Genomic DNA, 20,500 nt, shown 5'->3' on the forward strand with positions numbered 1-20,500 from the left:
TTTTCGGCTGAAATCTACTCTTTTAAAACACCTGCTGTTGGATTTCTTTCAGAATCGGGATCCAGATAAAAAAGCTGCTGATACAAAAGGAGACTTGAGCAGCGTACGGGGCGTTCCCATCAAACAGGTATGGTTAAAATGACAAACAATACAACAAAATAAACACTGAATATTCAATAAAGCAGGTATTTACATGCTTCGGTTTGCCTGCAGCACGACAAAATGCGCAAATTCCCTCTTCAGCAACAAGGTGGGAACAAACTGAACAAAAATGCACTTGTCTATTTATTTCATGTTACGTAATCAGCACAAAAAATCTATTGTTTCATCCTTTTTAACCTTTCTCAACCTTCCTCAAGGGTGTTCTATTAATACCGTGTGAGTGCTTTCAGCTATTGTTGTCGGACCAAGCTTTCTTTTATGCTGCAACACTTTGAAGACATCGCCTCTAAATTTAGGCCGATCCTGAGTGTCGTTTGTTGTTGCGAGTGCAGTGACCTTGGGGTTGTTGTTTTTGACAGAGCATCCTTTGGAAGAGAAGTGACAGATCTCTGAACAAGGAATGGAAGAAGAAATACGTCACCCTTTCCAACAACGGCACGCTGTCTTACCACTCCAGCTCCAGTGTAAGAGAACACCGCAAGACTGATCAATACGGCAGTAAAACACAGTGAAGCATCCAGCAAATGGCCGAGAGCGTTTTCAGTATGAATCATAGTCAGAAACAGGTTTATTGCCAAGTAGGTTTGCACACACGAGGATTCTGCCTCGGTAGTTGTGGTGCGTAACATTCAAGATATGCACAGAATGAAGTAACCTTAACAGTATAAAATAGAAAGAAAGAAATTTACAATAAGAAAATATGTCAAATATATATTCTAAGTGAGAAGAGCTGCTTTAAATTTTGAATTGAAGGGAATAAAATTAAATATACAAAAGATTGACCAGGAATGTGCAAATGTTCATAGTGAATAGCGACTGTCCAATCACAGCTTAGCAACTGTAACTACGCACAACAGGATTGTCAAGCTTTGGGTTTCTCCATAAGCCGAAATGGTGTACGTGTGGCTTTACAAAGAGTTTGACATATATTCTTTTTTAAATCTTCTCTAAACCCAAAATTACAAGAACAAAAGTGTAAAGAACTGATTAAACATCGTGTTTGTCTGCTCTAATATAAGCAGTGTCACTTCCAAGTATTACATCCAGTTATGGCTGCAACTAATGATTATTTTAATTATCAATTCAATCAATAAATTTTATTGTCAGAAATGTCAGAAAATTATGAAAAATGCCTTTTGTCTTAGAGCTCATGGTGATGAAGATCCAATCCAATACTCAGTTTACTATCGTCTACAAGACAAAAAACCCTCAAATCATCACATTTAAGAAGCTGCCACCAGGAAATGTTTGGCATTTTTGCTTAAAAAATGAAAAAAACAATTATTCCGTTATCAAAATTGTTGCTGATTAATCTTCTGTTGATCAAGTAATTGATTAATCGACTAATTGTTGCAGCTCTACTTGCAGTTTTACCATAATACTCTCATTCTTTTGTGGGTTTAGTTTACATTAAATAGCCATGTTCATGACTAATACATCCGCTGTGCAGTATTTCCTGGCGATGGATGCTATTATCAGTTTGTAGGCTGATGTTACCGCTCCTGCCCTTCTTAATTAGATTTGGGGAAGTTTACATCTAGCAACCACAACAAATGTGTTATATTATTATACATAAAAGCCTGAGACCAACTCATGAAGGTAACGTTAGAAACAGCAGGCTCACAAAGATCTTATTTTAGGCTACAAAATCTCTAGAAATGAAAAGCCTGTCCAACACTGTCTGAATAAAGGACATTGTTTTGAAAATAACCGAGAATTTTGATGCTAAATCGGACACTTTTATCACTTTTATCCACCTGTGTGCCATGTGAGAATGAAAAGTTTGACAGACGTGTAGCAACAGTAACTAAGGATGGTGGAGCTTAGCGATTGAATGCTAAATGCTAAAACATACATTAGCCTATTATAGCAGAAGTAGAGAAGAGTCATAAGGTCAGTCAACTGACTGTCAGTAACAGCAATATCTATCTAAACATTTCTAGTTAGCTAACATTAATTTGTTATTAATTATCTTCAATTAGTAACAGGAAGAATGTGTTATCTAGTGTCACATGGCTTCAACCACCAAGATGTTCTTGATGTCTAATATGTGTCATGTTCTGTTGGTTTCAGGACTACACGCAGAATATCCATGGAAAGGAAATAGACTTGTTGCGTGTGACAGTGAAGGTTCCTGGGAAACGTCCTCCGAGAGCCGTCGCCCCCGCGGGGCCCTCACCTGTCCCCTCCGGCGTTGTGCCTGGAGTTAACGGGCTGAGTAAGGACCCGACAGCCGCTGATAACACAAGTACAGGTACTTCTACTAGTGTGAAAACTTTGTGACTTGCTGAGTTTCATTTAAAGGATAAAGCTGGCATTATTCCACATGTTTCTTATTGTCAACAAATCAAATTAAAAGTCCAAAACCAACAATATGTTCCTCTTTTCCCTGTTAGAGACACTCAGCCCTGTTGGTTCCTACTGAAGACGTAAATTTTTGAGAACTAGTCACAAATATATTTAGGTTTTCTTTTAAAAAGTCTCAGTAATTTCCCTAAAACTTCTAGGCACGCTAGTTTCTAGCAAACGTTACTCAAAAAGGAGGAAATAGTGAATTTGTTGGGGACTATTTACAATGGTGGATTAATATACACTCAGTGCTTTAGGGACTTTTTAGGGTATCAGGAAGCTGTATATGCAAAATAAACTTCATTGTAACTGTTCATGGAAATTAGATATGTCACCGAGTGCAACCGTATTAAATTATAATTCCTCTATTTTTAATTCACTACATTTATCTAACAGCTGCAGTTACTTTTCAGATTAAAAATGTACATACAAAACATATGATCAGTTAATATTATAACAATATGACACGGACATGTAATAATAGTTCATTAAGTACTCTTTGTTGCTAATGTTTCTGTACTTTAGCTCAAGTATTATAGTGTAATATTGCTCATTTTACTCAAATAAATGATCTGAATACTTGTTCCGCCACCGACTATGCTATGCTAATGAGTTGCACTGTGTCATGTGTTTTTATAAATAACAGACAGTGTGGATTTTTTTTTCAGATGTGGGTCTTGCGTCTCATATATAAATATATCTATATATATACTATATGTAAACATTTAACTTCCTGTCTTACATTCAGTTCCTCAGTTGTGTCCAGCCACTCTGTCTGTGGTCGATGACAGGTCTGGTGGTTTGTCACCTCAAGGAGGTGAGAGAGGACTTCAGCGCTGCCCCTCTTCACTGTCAACCAAAGCACAAAGTGTTGGTATGTAGGATTCAAAAACACACACACACACACACACACACACCGGCTATAGCTTTACCGAGACCTCGTATTACGCTGTCATGGATGATTCATTATTCTCGCACCAAATGTCAGATGCCCTTGAAGGGACAGCCAGTCATTTCGCTGGAAAAGACCCGGGCCAGTCATCTCCCATGAGCGACAGGAAGAAGAACAGGAGGAAGAAGAGCATGAATCAGAAAGGAGATGCAGCCGTCGGGCAAGCTGAAGGTAACTTAAATTAGAGATGTTAGTTTCAGTTTTTTTTTTACAAGGAAATACAACTGCTACTGCTTTTTGTGTGTGTGTATGTGTGTTGACTTTATAAATATGTACGTGCACTGATGCCAGAGTGAATGAAAAAGCATCAAAGAAAGACATTTGATGAATAACTAGAAAATGAACGCATGAATAAAACATTAAAGTGTGTTTTTCGGGGCTTCTGAATGGGAGTGTTTGATTCTTGCTATCACCCCCTGTGTGAATTTCTCCAGGGAAATGTTATAAATAACTCAAACCTATCAAAAAAAAAATATGTTAACTGCGTAGGAATATTTACATATTCCTGCACAGTTACTCGTTTTCTCATGCCTCTATCCGCTCTGTCTCCTCTGTAAAGAACATGGTTTAATGAAGGTTTTTTTTGTCTTTCTCTGAATATTTCTTAAGAGTCTATTCTTAACTCCTGCACTTGTCTTTCTCTCTTTTCCTTTTTTTTCTGTGCTTATCTCTTGTTCTGCAGCCAAACGCAAAATGTGGAAATTAAAGAGCTTTGGTAGCTTGAGAAACATTAATAAGACAGGTAACAAGTGATGGTGATGGAGCTGAATCAGCTTGTGCTCTGATTTACATACAATGTTTTCCCCTCTGTCTGTTTTCCTCTTCAGTGTGCCTGACTGATACGTTACCTTCATCCCAAGCTTGAGTTACTCATTTGACTTGTTTTCAATGTCGTAACCCCAAGATTTTTCTGTTCTCACCTTCACTCAAATTGCTGTTTTGTGCTGTTTTGCATGTTTTTTTTTTTGTAATTCCTTCACATGCATGCGTTCCTTCCATGTACACGTGCAAATCTCATTTGAATTTCTTCCCTTTCACTTGCAGACGAAGAGAACGCAGACTTTATCATTGTGTCGTTTACCGGGCAGACGTGGCATTTTGAGGCTCAGAGCCTGGAGGACAGGGACTCGTGGGTGTCGGCTATAGAGAGCCAGATCCTGGCCAGCCTGCAGTCCTGTGAGAGCGGCAGGAACAAGGTACACACATTAAAAGCCCTCAAAACTCAGCTTCTTACTCTGAGCGTAGTAAGTAAGTAAGACAGGGTTTTGGTTAATTTACATGAGATATTTCTGTATTTCTGGTTCTGCTTTTCTCACTGGTCGAAATTAGAAGAAAGTGACACAAATGTCTTTGCACCAATTTTAGTTTAGAAACATTTGATTTAAAATCTAATGACAGTTTTGTGGGAGTTTCTAGGCCACTGTCAACCAGATATGATCAAACCACACCCACATGATGACCCCAATGAACCAGAATAGTTGAGTTTTTGAGAGTTAAGACCTGGTCTCACCAGCATTTAAAACTGTTTAATTATGTGGCAAAATAAATAAATTCCAATGGACTCACCACTCAGTGGATCGTCCAGTAGGGGAGATGTTGCTGGAAAATTTCCCCCTCAATTTGGTGAACTTAACAAGCCATCTTGACCATGATGACCTTTGAGGGAACGGAAAGCCAGAGAGTCCAAAAATGGAGAAAGTTATTGTAGCTCATTGTCTGTTTTGCCTCATCCATCTTTATTTAATCTTCCTCTGTTTGGGTATAAACTGCTACACCAAGAGGATTGTTTATTCGTCTTTTGAATACACTTATTGTCCTGTTAGCGACCAAGCTAGCAAGCTCTCTAACTGACATTTAACAAGCAGTTAGCAAGCTCATTAGCTCAGTGTGCTTTAATAACTCTTAATGGAATATCATTATGTATAATCCTGAGAGCAAAAGGTCAGGAGGAGTAAATGGCAGATAAAACAGAGAGAAGCTTGTAGAGCTATTGTGGCTGACTAGCGCTAGCATATTCCCAGCTGGCTAGCATGTTGGTTCGCCAACATAACACATTATTGGTTCACCAGCTGCAGTAGTTCACCAATGGTGCCGGGAAGTTGAAATGTCATGTTGCCCTGGTGTCTGGGAATCTGTACATATATTGAACTTTCCAGGTTTTTTGGTTGTTTTTGAGTTTTAAGGCATTGCAGACCTTTCAGGCCACAAAAGTGCAGGATATGCTAACAGTGGAGAACTAGGTATCAAGTCGAAGTAAAGCAATTTTTTCTTTATTATCCTTCAAAATATTAAGCTGTAGGCTACATAAAGCTGATAACTTATGAAATCATGAGGTGTTTGATAATAAACTTTGATAATAAACCAAATATTTTGCGAAGGTGCATGGATACATTTCGTTGTGCCACTTTCTGGAAGGTGTGACTGGACCTTTAAACTCTTCTTAAATAATAACTAACAATGTTTTGTTCTGAATTTTAACTTGTATTGTTGCTTATTAACTTATGGATATTTAATATTATAGAGAAATACATAAGATTGAAAAGCAAGGGGCTTTAAAAATATTCCGTGGATAATTGAGCTCTAAACGATATCTGTGGAAGAAGCTTTTTTGCATCCCTTTGTAGACCTAAATGTCATGTGTTTCCATTATCTATACACATGATTCAGTATCAGATGGAATAATCAATACATGTGATATGATGATGATTTTATTTGCTATAATCTAAGCATTCCCATAGAGGCGAAGGTGGACTTTAAACACCATTTGTTCTTGTAATATAATTGATTGTGTAGACATAAATAAATGATTCAAACGTGTGTGTCTGTGTGTGTTTGTGTTGTGTTTGTTGTTCAGGCGCGGAGGAGCAGCCAGAGTGAGGCTGTAGCGCTTCAGGCCATCCGTAACGCCAAAGGCAACAGTCTGTGTGTGGACTGTGAAGCACCAAGTGAGTTCTTACATGTCGCATCTTTCCCTCCAGCTGCAGATTTACTCCGGAGGATAATCCCGCTTTCATACACCATCCATAGCCTGCAGTAGTGTCTCAGTTTACTGCACACATTGTTTATTTCTACTCAGTAATCCTTCCAAGTTCATTACGGGCTTACTTCCTTTAATCAGTCTGTCTTCTCGCCCTGAAGATCCCACCTGGGCCAGTCTCAATCTGGGTGCGCTGATCTGCATCGAGTGCTCGGGGATCCATAGGAACCTGGGGACTCACCTGTCTCGTGTACGTTCGCTGGACCTGGACGACTGGCCCGGGGAGCTCACGCAAGTCCTGGCTGCCATCGGGAACCACATGGCCAACAGTATTTGGGAATGCTGCACACAGGGCAGAACCAAACCCATACCCAGTGCAACACGGTGAGTGCGACCTAATCAACATATTTGTTAAAGCTGGAATGAGGGACTTTTGACGCCCCCTCTTCTGGCAGTGAGAGTAAAGGGAGGCGCTCGGCTGTGATTGCCTGAGTACAAAGACGTTACAAGGACGAGGGGGAGGACATTTCCATTAGTTTGATAACGTTAAAAGTAAAGTTAAACTTTTCTGTCGAATTCCTGACTCATTTTAAAAAAAGACGAGAGAGCGAGAGGGCAGCTGTGGTCGAGTGAGCTAGAGGGTGAATGAAGAGAGGGAGCACCGGTAGCGAGGAAGCCGGTGAATCAGATCAATACGACGTTATTTTCTGATTGTTTCACATCGGTTATGCTCTAGAGTACAAACACACCCACACACCTCCGTTCAACCCTGCGGCTGTGTGTCGCAACACCTGATTTGGTCTGAAACAGGCATGCAGCACACCCTCATGTGCACCCTGAATGACAGAGGGCTGGCTGGTAAAAACGGATATGTTTTGACGGTCTGCCGGCCCAATGGGATTTGTCCCAGTACTATGCCCGATGGCCAGTACATACTGGCTGTAACCTTTTGTTGCAGCTGTAAAACGGTGGATAAATTGTTTTGAGTGTTTCAGTGCTGAAAACAACTCGTTTCACTTTCTGATCAATTCTATCCTGTAACATTTGGAAAGTCTAGAAGAGCCACACGATTAAAGGCCAAATGGCCACCGCGGGAATGTCGAGCCCGACATGAGATTTAAAAACTCCGTATACTGTGAAATACTGAAAGATTTATCTATTAATCAGCAATGTGTGAACTCGTTTGGCAAGGGCTTGAATGTAACAGATATTCATTTGTATGTAAAAGTTCCACACTGCAGGTTTAAAGGTTTTTTTAGGTTGCTGAAAACATGTTCCTACCTTCAAACAGCCGCTGGTTTCAGCTCAAATCAAACTTGAGAGAGGTTATGTAATAATTAAAGGATATGGCTGGCGATTTTCTATATTTTTCTTATTGTTAACAAATCTCATGCAGAGCCAATCTAACAATGAATTGATCAACTTGCAAGTATTGTGTGTGTATCCAAACACCTCCAAAGACTAATAACAGCGACTACATGTTCATTCTCTGGACAGCAGTTCTGTGTAAGGCAGACGCCCCTGAGCACGTGCAGGAAAGCTGTTCCATTTACAGAGCTTTGCTAGCTTGTTGTGCTACATATCACAACCTCTTGACTTTAGCACAAAGTCAAGAGGTTGTGATATGTAGCACAACAAACCTGTGAAGCTCTGTAAGTGGAACCGCCTCTAAAAAACTACCCTGATGCAATCTTTGTGGTGAAAGAACATATCGCCCAGTGCAGCAGTGTGGCTCACTGACGTGTTTTTAATAGCTTGTGGACTACAGTCTCTCTACAAATGTCTACAGCACAGGAGAATAACATGTATCAGACTTTGTATACACACACACAATACTAAGTCAATCAATTGTTGGTTTGGCTCTGCACATGAGATTTGTTGACAATAAGACCATTATAGAAAATCACCAGCTGTATCCTTTCACTGTCAGTTATATTTAGATCAACAAAGCCGTTGAAACTATGGACTGAATTTGGTTCATTCAAGTGCTTGTAGGAAACATTAAAGCTTCAGAGGCAGAATAACACATTTTTTACTGCAATAAACAAACCACACATTTTTCTTTACACTGTATCAATTTTGCCCTCTTACAACATAGTTTCAGTGGTTTTTGGGAGCTGACTCAGATATCTGAATGTGAAATTTCCCACAAGCAGAAACATGAACAAACACTGGTATGGTTCTTTGAGGAATTTCCTCTTGTGCTTTCTACTTCTTTCTGCTCATATGTGTGGTTTTCAATGACTAAATAAATTACAAATATGTTTTTCAGTTGCACTGAATTTGCACTTGTTTTGATTTTAAAACATCTGGCGGTGAAAGTAATCAAACAGTTGACTGATCCTTAGAAAGGTGCCATGGTACATGCTTTGCTGACTTTCATCTTGATATTATAATGTCTGTGTGTATATTTGTATGCTTGACCGAGTCTCCTGTGTGTGTGTGTGTGTGTGTGTGTGTGTGTGTCTGTTTTTACAAGTGAGGAGAGAGAGTCCTGGATTCGTGCTAAGTATGAACAACGGGCGTTTGTGCCGCCTCTTCAGCCGGCGTCGGGGACCACGCGGCCAGAAGACAGTATGCCGGACTGGCTGCTGTCCGCAGTGACGGAGAGAGATCTTCCCAGGGTGCTGCTCCTTCTGGCGCACAGCACCAAGGAACAAATCAACGCTCCACCGGCCGGGTCGTCTTCGCCGCCTCGCACGGCCCTGCACGCTGCTTGTCAGCTGGGAGATGTTGTCATGACCCAGCTGCTCGTCTGGGTGGGTTTCTCCTGTCTGCTTTTACCTCTTTGATTCCTAAGAGTCCACCCTTTGTATATCCTCAGCAGATGTGACAGAATATAGACTGTAAAAGGGCAAAAAGAAATTATAATATAGTAGATAACATCAAGATAGTCTTAACACAACAAAATTAACAGGTTAGGGGGCTCCGAGGCAGAAATTTGCTGTCTGTTAGCCACCTGTGCTTCGTGTATCCTGTCACCTTCAAGTTCCTCAAATACAGCAGGTTAATTCCAGCTGTTAGAAAAGTCCCTGCTGATGAGTTCAGGAACTATCTGGTTGGAGTTTTCTGTCGCCGTACGGTCAAACAAAGACTCCGCAGCTGCTTCAGTGCATGCACCGCTTCCTTCTCAAAATAAGGAAGTATTAAGATGAGAAGTGGACATTTCCTGCAATTTTGTGTATGTTTATTAACCTCAAAAACAAAAGAGCTGAACGCAGAGGGGAAGGTGAAGTGATTAAAAGGAGAATGAATGAGCAGAAAGTGAGTGAAGGAGAGAAATAAAACTTTATTTGCTGATGGTTTCATTGCAGTTCTAAAGCAGAGATAAATAACCATCAAACAATCCACTTTGGAGACAGTTTCAGTCTCGTTTTCCAGCTCTATACCTTTTTATTTATTCATTTACATCCAATTCAAACATCAGAGACGTGTAACAGTAAATACAAAAAGACAAAAAAGGGGACTGTTGTCGTTTCCTCATGTCACACATGAGGAAACGACAAATTACATTTTAAAGGCCACTATCTTTTTTTAATCTGCTTAAACGTCTTGGTTCTTCAAATGCAGAGGGAACATAGAATATGCAAAAGAGACATTTAAGTTCCTAGTTTAGTTATGAGTTTAGTTCCTGTGGTGTTGTCGAAGGGTTGAAAAGGTCTATAGAGACAGAGCGTACAGAGCGTCATACTCTGAAACCACGCAGGGTCGTGGTTTTTAGGGTAACAGTCAGAGCCATGATAGGCAACCCAGAGCTGAAACGCTAACAAAATGCCTGTAACTAGCTTAGATTTCAGTATGTCAAAGGATTATTTTAGCATGCTATGTCTACCAGAGAGGAAAAGGTATATTTATCTTATCTTGCTTGCAAACATAATACTGCACATTCCATTATAACACAAGTTGCAAACTGTCAAAATGCTTCAGTTTAACTTGCAGAAATATATTTAGCCTAAAACTGACATTTGGATATTTGACTTACCGGTGACAAAGCGCTTGCTGCACATGTAGACATACTGTCAGGATCACACAGTGTACTGATGCTGATGCCTCACATCTTATTGCTTGTATCCACTTTTGTCTTCTTCAAGGCTCAGTTTTTCAGTTCAGCAGCTTATAAAAACTTACTTCTGGGTTCTTTACGCTGTTGGTAGTGCATCCTGCCACGCAGAATCTTTTAGGCATGTTTCTGTTGTTTGCTAGCAGACGTAAATGACAAGGAGACACCTTCAGTCAATACAAAGTCAGTAGAGAGTGATGAATCATGTCATGCTCTGTCTCTAGACTCACACCGTGCCCCAACACTATAATGCAAGGTTTCATACCAGCAGGAAATTATGCAATACATGTGCTGTTCAAAGGCATCAAACCTCAGAATGGCAAGTTCAACCTCACTAAAAGACAACAAAATGCTTTTTTTTTCAAAAATTCAATCTTTTTTTTTCCTGAGGTGTTCATGGAGCTGTTTCACCATCATCCACTGTTACTTTTAATTCCTTTGTGCTTTGCATTATGGGAGAAAAGTGTTTAGTGTTCTACCTGATGTTCTGAGTAGACTTGATTTTGTCACTTTTCCACCGTGAGCACATGACGTGTTCAAAACCTGCTCAGAGTTTATGTATAGTTTAGATTTGAGACACAGCTTCAGACACCAACCAACCTGTACTCCAATCAATCGATCGATCAATTGATCAATCAATCAATCAATCAATCAATCAATCAATCAAACCTTATGTTAATAGCCCTGCAGTGTGTTGATTTCTTGTATTTCTAACTGCAAAAGACAGTATACTATGAAGATGAGTATTTACTGTATACAACTAGTGCAATTCAAAATGTTTCATAGATGACTGACAAGCTGATCAGAGAGCAAATGTAAAATGTTATAAAACCAATAAAATAGATACAAAATCAAATAAAAATATGAACTAGATCAAACAGATAAAGGACAATGACAAATAAAACAGATAAGACATTTAAACATTTTAACATTTTAAAACATGAATACAATAAAAACTTTTGCAATATGCCCCATCTGAGCACAAAATAAATTAAAATAATAAGATTAAAGATAAAGATTTTTGACACGAGACAAGTGGTAGAATTATCTGATGTTGTAGATCTCGACCTAGTTCTTATTGTACTTTAGTGTTGCACATTTCCTACTAAATTTGCTACAAATCAAATTACCAAAATCAATTGAAAAATGCAGTTAATCTCTTTTTTTGGGAGTTTTTGGGCAGTTTCTTGCTTCGCCTGGTTGGTTTTAAAGCCTTCGGGTCTTACAGGCAGAGATGCTCGTCTACTAGACCTGCATTTCTCAGCACACACTGTTCCACCTTGAATCAATATTTAATCTATAAATAATCTTACTGAGCAAATATCATGTTCTCTCTCTGCGTCCCCCCCCCCCCCCCCCCACCCTCCCAACCCTCCCTACAGTATGGCATCGATGTGAAAGCGAAAGACAGCCAAGGCCAGACCGCCATGATGATGGCCAGAAAGACAGGGAGCAAAGGCTGCATCGATATTCTGCTCCAACACGGCTGTCCCAACGAGACGTCCCCCACCACTGCCACGCCGGTCCTCTCCCGCCGCTCCAGCACTGCCAGCCTGGGGCGAAACAGCTCCAGGAAACGGATTACATAGCCTGGACTGAAGAAAAGCTACCACACACACACACACGACAACCGGATGACGCTCGTAGTTTAGAAACCTTTTAAAAAAAAAAAAAACATGGATACAGGCAGAGCTGAAGCTTTGGAGAAGGGTGTAAGAAAAATAACGGGACTATATAGCATAGTATTAAGGATTTAAATAATAAAAAAAAATTGTTTCTGAAGACTGAACAACATATCAAACAACTTAAAAGCAATATTCATTCAATTTGTTGATGACAGATATATTGCTGACAGATAAATACTGTGTTGTTGTTGACCTCAAGATGACTCAAGTAGATTTGTAGCTGTCTTCTGTAATTTTAGAGCAGAGCAGACAGTCGAGCTGCTTCTGTTTCACTTCCTCCAGGAGAAGTGCAATAATCCAGCTATGATGACGAAAAAAAAGCAACAAGTTTTGAACACGGATAGAGCAAACCGTGTTTTGGACGACTGTATTGTTCAAATTTGTTGTGACTGGACCAAAACAGCTATTTTTTTTTTTTTTTTTTTCTTTTTGGCTTTACAAATAAGACATAAACCTGCAATATGTCATGTTGTTAGTTATGTGTGCCTGTCGCAGCAGTATATAGGTCCAGTCGGCCCAATATAAACTGTTTCCCAGTGACGAATCAGCCGAGATAATTATGACATTCTGCTTAGACTAGAAAAATGAATGGTTTTGAAGATGAAATATGTCAGTGTTACTCTCACAGGTCAAAGATATTGCATTTTAATATACTGTAAATGTACCTATACTACATACTTAATGTTAAACTCTGTAACGAAGACACAACTGAAAAATCAGACTCAATTTTGTAAATGATTTCTTACTGGTAGTTTTGAAAATTTGTCAGGTTTGTTTTTCATCGTCTTTTATAATTTCTTATTCTCTTATATGTCATAAAAAGCATAAACCAGTAAGCAGATGCTTTTACATTCTGTAAACATGTGACTATTTGTTAAAGGTTTCATTTGGGATAGCCAGATAACTACATGAAGACTATGACATTATACACATTCATGTTACTGTTGTGTAGGTCGATCCCACGAATTTACAGTGAAGTATATGAAGCGGTTACAGGTGTCATTGTTTGACCTTTGACACTTTGTGGGTTGTGTGAATCCCTTGTGAGATAAAAGAAATGGTTACCGGAATAAAATAAACTTTTTTAATTAGCATTATCATGATCATTTGTCGTGTTTTATTTTGTCTTTGTGTGTGTAGGCCCAACCTGCTGCGTAATGTTTTGTTTTATAGCATGTTTTTAGCCTTGCTAGCAGCATGATCCAGGCTGAAATATATCTCAACACCTGCAGGATTGATTGCTTTAAAAATTTGGTTTAGATGTTCACGATCCCCAGAGGATGAATCCTGCTGACTTTGATGAGCTTCATCACGTCGAAAATTTCAAATTGTCCAAAGCTTATGACTAAAAACTTGCAAAACTAACAACATCTCTATCAGCTGTCCTTTGTGTTTATTGCTCACAGAGTTGCCTGCATGACTGTAGACTCTGTTTTGCATTAAATTTGATTAAAACAAATATAACAAGGACACAGCAAATAAGCAGAGGGAAATAGGATGAAAAAAGAGAAGGAAATCATTAGAATAACAAATTAAAACCTTACAAAAAAAGCTTACAGATATTACATTTTTTGACATTTTTGTGTTGGTACATTCAGGTATACATAACATTCATTGTTTGACATAGATAACCAGCTCAGAAAAGTCTGAATATAACATTTTGAATTGGATAAATCTGAAAGCAAGAGTCTCTGTCATATTCAGTGATTTCAAAGGATGCATTTTTTTCCAAAGGAATGAAGATTGACATACATTTGATTAGACATACATTGATTGACTACATCTTCTGATGCTCCTGAACGCATCTATTCTGACCGTAGGGGGCGCCTGCGCGGAACTGTTGTTGATGTGCGTCATCAAAATGCGACAAACGATCAAAAAGGTTCTAATTTAATCTGTGGACGAACACCGGAGTGTCTTTGAAAACAAGAAAACAGAAGAGTATTCACCAGCCACAGACGTCTTTAATGGGTGAGAAACAGTCATGATACGAACGAGACGGTTTTATTAACTAGAGGAGGGTTTTTCTAACGAAGTAAATGTGTTTAATATGAGAGATTTATCAGTTAGTGAATAGGTTTATTAATAATGTGTCTCTACTGTGCTTGAATAAACTGGCTAATCTCTGTTAGCTTCTGTTGCAATTAACGATATTTAAAATGTAAAGTCAGAGTTTGAAACTCAGGCAGCAAAACACTGATGAAACTCAGCGGGGTTTTTGTGGTAAAATGGTGTTTGTAAATGTTTATACTGAGTATACACTGTTCAATGATGTTAATATGCTATAATACACTGTGCATTAGTGCAAATCATGTGGATATTACTAATGTATTAAAGTGCATGATTGTCCATGGATGTTAGAATTAAATGTACATTGATACTTGACTAATTTACATAATGTATATACATATGATAACAGTATATGTTTTGTTACAGTGCAGTGTGAGATATGATTTAAGTTTATTTAATAAAAGGCAGCAGCAAACAGAAAAGTGTTCAGCCTTAAATTTAAAAGACTTTTTGAATATTTATTTTTAGATTCTGGTTGGCTAATTTTATAATTCTATTAATGTGGATGTTAACATGTAGAATATTTCCAGCATGATTTGTGGGCTTTAACGTTTTTATCTTTGTCTAACTGGAGAAAATCTTAATACACAAATGAAATCAGTGGTTTGTATAATGCATTTATTATAATGCAGTGATTGTATGATAAATGTAATGTTGTTTTATGTCACTGAATGTCTTGGTTTTGGACTGTTGTTTGGACAAAAGAAGTAATTTAAAGATTTCACAGTGGGCTCTGAGAAACTGTAATGGACATTTTTTACTGTCTGACATTCTGTAGACCAGAAAAAACATATGAATGCATAATAACACAAATCAAATAGACTGTACTTTCAATGCAAAGAAAGAAAGAAAAGTTTACCTGACTATTACAGCATGTACTACACACACTCCTCCTCTGTTCTGCTTCAGTGACTGTCTTGTTTGTTCCCACAGTCTGACTGTAGCACACCAGGAGCTGCAGCGGCAGCAGGGATGAGGATCCGGTTGCAGGGTCCCGGCCATGCTGCCAGCCTTCTCACTGAGCTCAACCGCTGCCGCCAATCACGCCAGTACTGTGATGTGTTCCTACAAGTTGGCAACCGCACATTTGCAGCGCACCGTGCTGTGCTGGCCTGCGCCGGGACGTACTTCCGCAATCTGTTTGCCCGGGCTCCAGCCGCGTCCACCACTGCCTTCTCTTTGGAGTTTATTTCCCCGGCGAACTTTGAGAAAGTGCTGACGTTCGTCTACACGGGGGAGATCTTGACCGATCTCATAGATGTCGGGGTTCTGTACGAGCTTGCTGAGAGGCTGGGTGTTAGTGAACTGGTGAGGGCCTGTCACGCTACCTTCCCTGATCTGCAGGCTTCTGTGTCTGCGAACTGTAAAGCCAGCAGTCCTGGAGATCTCCTGGACTCAAGCATGGTTGCTGCTGCTTCCACAGTGGCTGCTGTCAGCGCCGCTTCCGTATCTGCATCGTCTGTGTGTTCCTCTGCCGCCTCCTGCTCCTCTCTGTCTTCGTCAGCCGGTCCGTCTGCTGCCCCGACTCCTGCCGCCGCTCCCTCACCTCTCTTCCAAGCCAGGGCAGCCAGGACGGGCCGTGAAGCTCACACTGGGGCTCTGTCTCTGGACCTGAAGGCAGAAGACCTCCAGTCTCATATAGGTTATGGGCAGATGGCACCGGATCATCTTTTAACCAGCAGCCATTCCAGTCAGAACGACAGCGTGCTGCCTCCGGGGCCGGTGCTCCATCTGAAGACTGAGCAGGGGCTGGAGGAGGAGGGGGCAGGAGGCAGCTGTGAGGAAGCTGGCAGAGGTGGACGGATGGTGGTTTCTGAGAGCGCGGGCAGCTCTCTACCCCGGAGCAGCGATCCTGCGCCGTCCGACCCCTGCTCCTACCCCGATTCTTCGGCTCAGCTGGTGGCGGAGGCCTGTGCCCCGACGTCGTCCTCGGGAGAGCCCGTAGGCAGCCTGCAGGTGGGAGCGGTGGAGGGCGGCGTGGTGGACGTGCAGAGGGACGGCAGGCTGATGTTTGGAGAGGTGGACGAAGGAGAGAACGAGGAGGAGAGGGAGGCGCTGCAAGGGAACGGAGCGATGGAGGGAACGGAGGAGGAGCAGTGGAGACAGCTGGCGGGCGAGATCATCGAGCTGAGCGACGACGAGAACTTCATGGAGGAGGGAGATGAAGAAGACGACGAAGACGACCTCGTGTGTGTGGAGAACGGAGAGGGAGGGAACTCAAGCGGCCAGGTAATGTTTGTGTTTGTCAGCAGTGAAATGAGTCAGATAAATATCAGTCCAAACAACAGAAATAACGCTCATCTCTCCTCCTCCAGGTGACGGGCAACATGCTGTCCTGTAAAGCCTGCGCGGCGCCGCTCCCCGCAGACCCGGCTGCCATCAGAAGACACGGCGAGAGCCATCTGACAGAGCTGGGGCTGTGTAGAGTGTGCGGGGCTTCGTTCCCGGACCGAGCTGCAGGTGTCACCCATTCCCTCACCCACGTCGGCGTGCAGCTCTTCACCTGCGAGATGTGCCACCTGCAGTTCTGCAGCCAAAACAAACTGCTGCGTCACCACCGCCAGACAGCTTCCAGTTACACGCTACCACAGGGGGCGCTGACCAACAACGGACAAGGCCAGAGCTCCGAGCTGCAGTGCGCCGTGTGCACCAAAACCCTCAGCAAGGACTTCCAGGTCAGTGAACAGAGTATGTCAGTATGTAAATCAGGCATAAAAAACATGGTTTCAGGTCAATTTTATGAATTTTTTTTTACAACAAGTTATTCTACATCAACCAATCAGAGGCTGCTGCTGTAAATAAACACACAGACACAGTAATTAAATGTCTCAGTTTATTTAGCTTAAAAAACTGATTTTTTTGGCCACTAGGGGGCAGCAGAAACAAGTAGTGAACACAACACTGACATATTATCAGCGTTTAAGTTGATTTGTTGAACTTGTTAGCAAACAGTTGCTATTTTCCACAACCAGCAGTTATGAAGCAACATCATCGTTCATTTAGAGTTTCTGTCCGCCTGGTATAAATAAGAGAAAAGAGATTTTGTGTCTGTGTACTGTTTATTTTTTTTGTAGTTACTGCGGCTAACAGGAGCTAACTGGCTAAATTCAGTGGCAGCTACTTAAGATGGGCAGGGGGGCGCGTGATTGGCTGATTAATAACATAAAATGTTTCATAATGAAAAGTAACATTATTGAATAAAAAGTGGCGTGAAATAAAACCGACTTTTAGGAAAAGATGGGAAAAATGCCTTTACAAAATTAAGACTTAAAAAAAAAGAAATGAAATAAAAATGAACTCCTACAAATAAAACTGTTATTATGAAAATAAGAATAATAAAATAACATTTTTAATAATGAGTTGAGTTTTAATAGTTTCTTCAATTATTTTACAAATTATTGTGTCATTTATATATCTTACATAATTTGCTCATGTCATTTTATGTCATAATGACATCAGAAATGCAACAGTTAGTTTATTGATTCGTTGCCAATTTTCTTTTTACCAAAATAACCTATTTTGATAATGGATTATTTGTTTAAGTCTGTTTTCAAGCAAACAAATGCCAACATCCCCTAGTCTCAGCTTCATAAATGTCAGAATTTTATGGGGGTTTTTGTCTTATATCAGAGTAATTTGAAAGTCTTTGGGACATTTTTCAGTTTCCTGACATTTTTATTCATTTAATCTAGAAAACTTTGGTTCACTGTAGTTCTTCACCCGCAGAATAAATAAATAAGAACAGAGTGAAATCAATATATAAGGCTTTTTCTCACATGAACAGTAGGAGAGTTGGAACGTATCTCACAATGACTCACACAGTATGTCGAGACGTCTGCTGTTTGTATCATTTGTGCCGGAGAGAGAACTGATTTCACAAAGAGCCACATGGACAGAAAATAAGAATATGGAATTACTCTTTAACCAACTGCTTTCATGAAATCCTCACATCTTGCTTCATGTGTCTGTCCCGCCTCCTCCACAGACTGTCAGAGACCACCTGCTGAGCCATGTGTGTCCTCAGAGCCTGAGCTGCGGCGTATGTCACCTCCCCCAGCTCTCCCTGTGCTCCCTGCTGTGGCACGCCCTCGCCCACCTCTCTTTGCCCGTCTTCACTTGCCCGCACTGTGCCCGCTGCTTCGTAGAGCGCTCCCTGCTGGACAGACATATGACTGCGCACGCCGAGGAGGCGGCAGCTAAGGAGAGGGAGCGGTCGGTGCTGAGGGCTTACAGAGTCGGGGCAGATGGAGTCGTGGGAGGAGGAGGAGGAGGAGGTATGGCGGGAGCGGAGGAGCTGCATTGCTTCCTGTGCCCACAGACGTTCCGCTCCTCCTCCGCCTTTCAGTATCACCTCAGCCTGCACACCACCGAGTCCCTGGGGAGCGGAGGAGGAGGAGGAGGAGGAGGTGTCGCGGGTCAGAGCTGGTTGGGCAAACGTAAAGCCGATCAGTCTCTGGATTGCCCTCCGTCTTCCTGTTCCTCCTCCTCTCCGCGGGACGCCGGCGGCCTTGTGAAAATGAGCAACCTGGGTTTGGGTCTGGGAATGGGCTTCAGCTTACCAGATAAGTTTTTTCAAGGGCCGATACACAGCTTGCCCTCCGGGGTCCTGACCAACGGGAGCTCAGGGCAGGACGGGGGAGTCGGGGCGGCGGGCGTCCGTGGGAAATGGTACCGGTGTCGCTACTGCGGTAAACGTTTCGCCCACTCGGGGGAGTTCACCTATCACCTCCGCATCCACACCGGAGAGAAACCCTACCAGTGCAAAGTCTGTCTGCGCTTCTTCAGAGGCCGCTCCACCATGATCTGCCACCTGAAGACGCACGCCGGCGCCCTCATGTACCGCTGCACCGTCTGCGGCCTTTACTTCTCCACACTGAAGCTGGTGTCGTCGCACATGGAGCTCCACAAAGACCATCTGCCTCCGGACTTCAACATCGAGCAGACCTTCATGTACAATGATCACTCTAAAGAACCGCTGCCCACTGTGGACACCTGATAGACTCTGTGTCGTCTCTCTCTCTGACACCTCCTCTGTGTCTGGTTATCGTGGACCATATACCGCATATAATAGACTTAGACTTTTAGAATGTAGTGGACATTTAATCCGTCAGATGCCGTTCACTGAGTCAACCTTTTTTGGGAGGTTTAGTCTCTTTGAACTAAGATAAAAAGAAGCCACTTGGTGGCAGTGTATCCTGTCTTGTGTCAGTGACAGAGGGGAAGCTGTTATTATCTACTCCAAACAAGTCTGTATCTTTACAACTTCAATATCAGGATAGGTTTTTATGTCCGTGATTGATTGATACATTACACTGTTTATTAAAGTAGCACCTCATTGTAGCATAGAAATTTATTTTCCTATTTTTGCAATCACTATTTTTCACACACTACGATTTTTTATGTGTCGTGTAAAAGCTTCATTTTGTCGTCGCACCTTTTCACAAACACGATATAACTAGCCACGTGAAAGTCTTCGTCATTTGAACCATAAACATGTTTCTTGATGTTGTGTCAGCGATGAAGAAGCATCTTTAATGAATGCTGTTTAGTCACATGCTGTCTTCACTCGTTGGGAGCATGTGAAGCATGTCGTGCTGTAGAAACATGATATTTAAGTGCCCATCTACACATTTCTATGTGATATCTGTGTCTTACCTCATATTTATGATACTAGTGCAACTATTTATTGTTTATATGCCTTTATACATCTGATTTTCTGTTTATAAAGCTATGTCGGCCTTTTTTTTTTTTTTAAATGTTGTTTTAGATTTTGAAAAAGAATAAAATAAACGCCTCTTGGAAGACTGTTATGACACCTCTAAATGGGTGTTAATCTGTTTTGGATGACCTTCTACACTGTCACGCACCACAAAACCCATCCATCATCACAATTTCAGTGGAATTAGCAGAATTCCTCGTAGTATCATGAACCTCCCACTTCCAGGGGCTCGTGACCTTTGCCCTTTTTGAAACTCTCTTCCTGCTATTGTGCCATCTGTGGATTGACAACCCCCCCTCGCCCCCTCTTTTTTTTTTTCCTTTTTCTGCCTTTCTTATCATTTCAACTGTCGGATGTGACACATTCCAGTAATGGAGGTAAAAGTAATACAGATCAACAGTAACTGCAAGAAGTGAGATTAGCCCGAGTGCCAGAACAGCAGAACTGGCTCAGTAAAATAAACACATTAAGCTTCCAAACACACACACGCACGCACGTACTTCGAGTTTTTTCATTGCTCTGCTCC

At 41.3% G+C, this 20,500-nt stretch overlaps 2 protein-coding genes across 3 annotated transcripts in view; both read left to right on the forward strand.

Annotated features, from left to right (window-relative positions):
* agap2 (ArfGAP with GTPase domain, ankyrin repeat and PH domain 2) overlaps positions 1 to 13,288 on the forward strand; it is a 29,503-nt gene extending 16,215 nt beyond the window's left edge. For both annotated transcript variants that reach the window (XM_067593281.1, XM_067593280.1), the window contains exons 9-18: positions 53 to 127; positions 522 to 626; positions 2,236 to 2,416; positions 3,260 to 3,385; positions 3,500 to 3,634; positions 4,508 to 4,659; positions 6,318 to 6,408; positions 6,602 to 6,824; positions 8,920 to 9,199; positions 11,883 to 13,288. In XM_067593281.1, the coding sequence (XP_067449382.1) occupies positions 53 to 127; positions 522 to 626; positions 2,236 to 2,416; positions 3,260 to 3,385; positions 3,500 to 3,634; positions 4,508 to 4,659; positions 6,318 to 6,408; positions 6,602 to 6,824; positions 8,920 to 9,199; positions 11,883 to 12,089 (1,575 nt within the window). In that variant the 3' untranslated portion in view covers positions 12,090 to 13,288. The remainder of the gene's footprint in view (positions 1 to 52; positions 128 to 521; positions 627 to 2,235; positions 2,417 to 3,259; positions 3,386 to 3,499; positions 3,635 to 4,507; positions 4,660 to 6,317; positions 6,409 to 6,601; positions 6,825 to 8,919; positions 9,200 to 11,882) is intronic.
* Positions 13,289 to 14,059: 771 nt separating this feature from the next.
* On the forward strand, positions 14,060 to 19,736 carry LOC137185058 (zinc finger and BTB domain-containing protein 39). Its single transcript, XM_067593282.1, has 4 exons — positions 14,060 to 14,156; positions 15,189 to 16,484; positions 16,571 to 16,930; positions 18,241 to 19,736. Exons 2-4 carry the CDS (start codon positions 15,228 to 15,230, stop codon positions 19,249 to 19,251), a joined length of 2,628 nt encoding a protein of 875 aa, XP_067449383.1. The 5' UTR covers positions 14,060 to 14,156; positions 15,189 to 15,227; the 3' UTR covers positions 19,252 to 19,736.
* Positions 19,737 to 20,500: the final 764 nt, after the last annotated feature.

Source organism: Thunnus thynnus, chromosome 6, assembly GCF_963924715.1.
Source record: "Thunnus thynnus chromosome 6, fThuThy2.1, whole genome shotgun sequence".
NCBI classification, from domain to species: domain Eukaryota; kingdom Metazoa; phylum Chordata; class Actinopteri; order Scombriformes; family Scombridae; genus Thunnus; species Thunnus thynnus.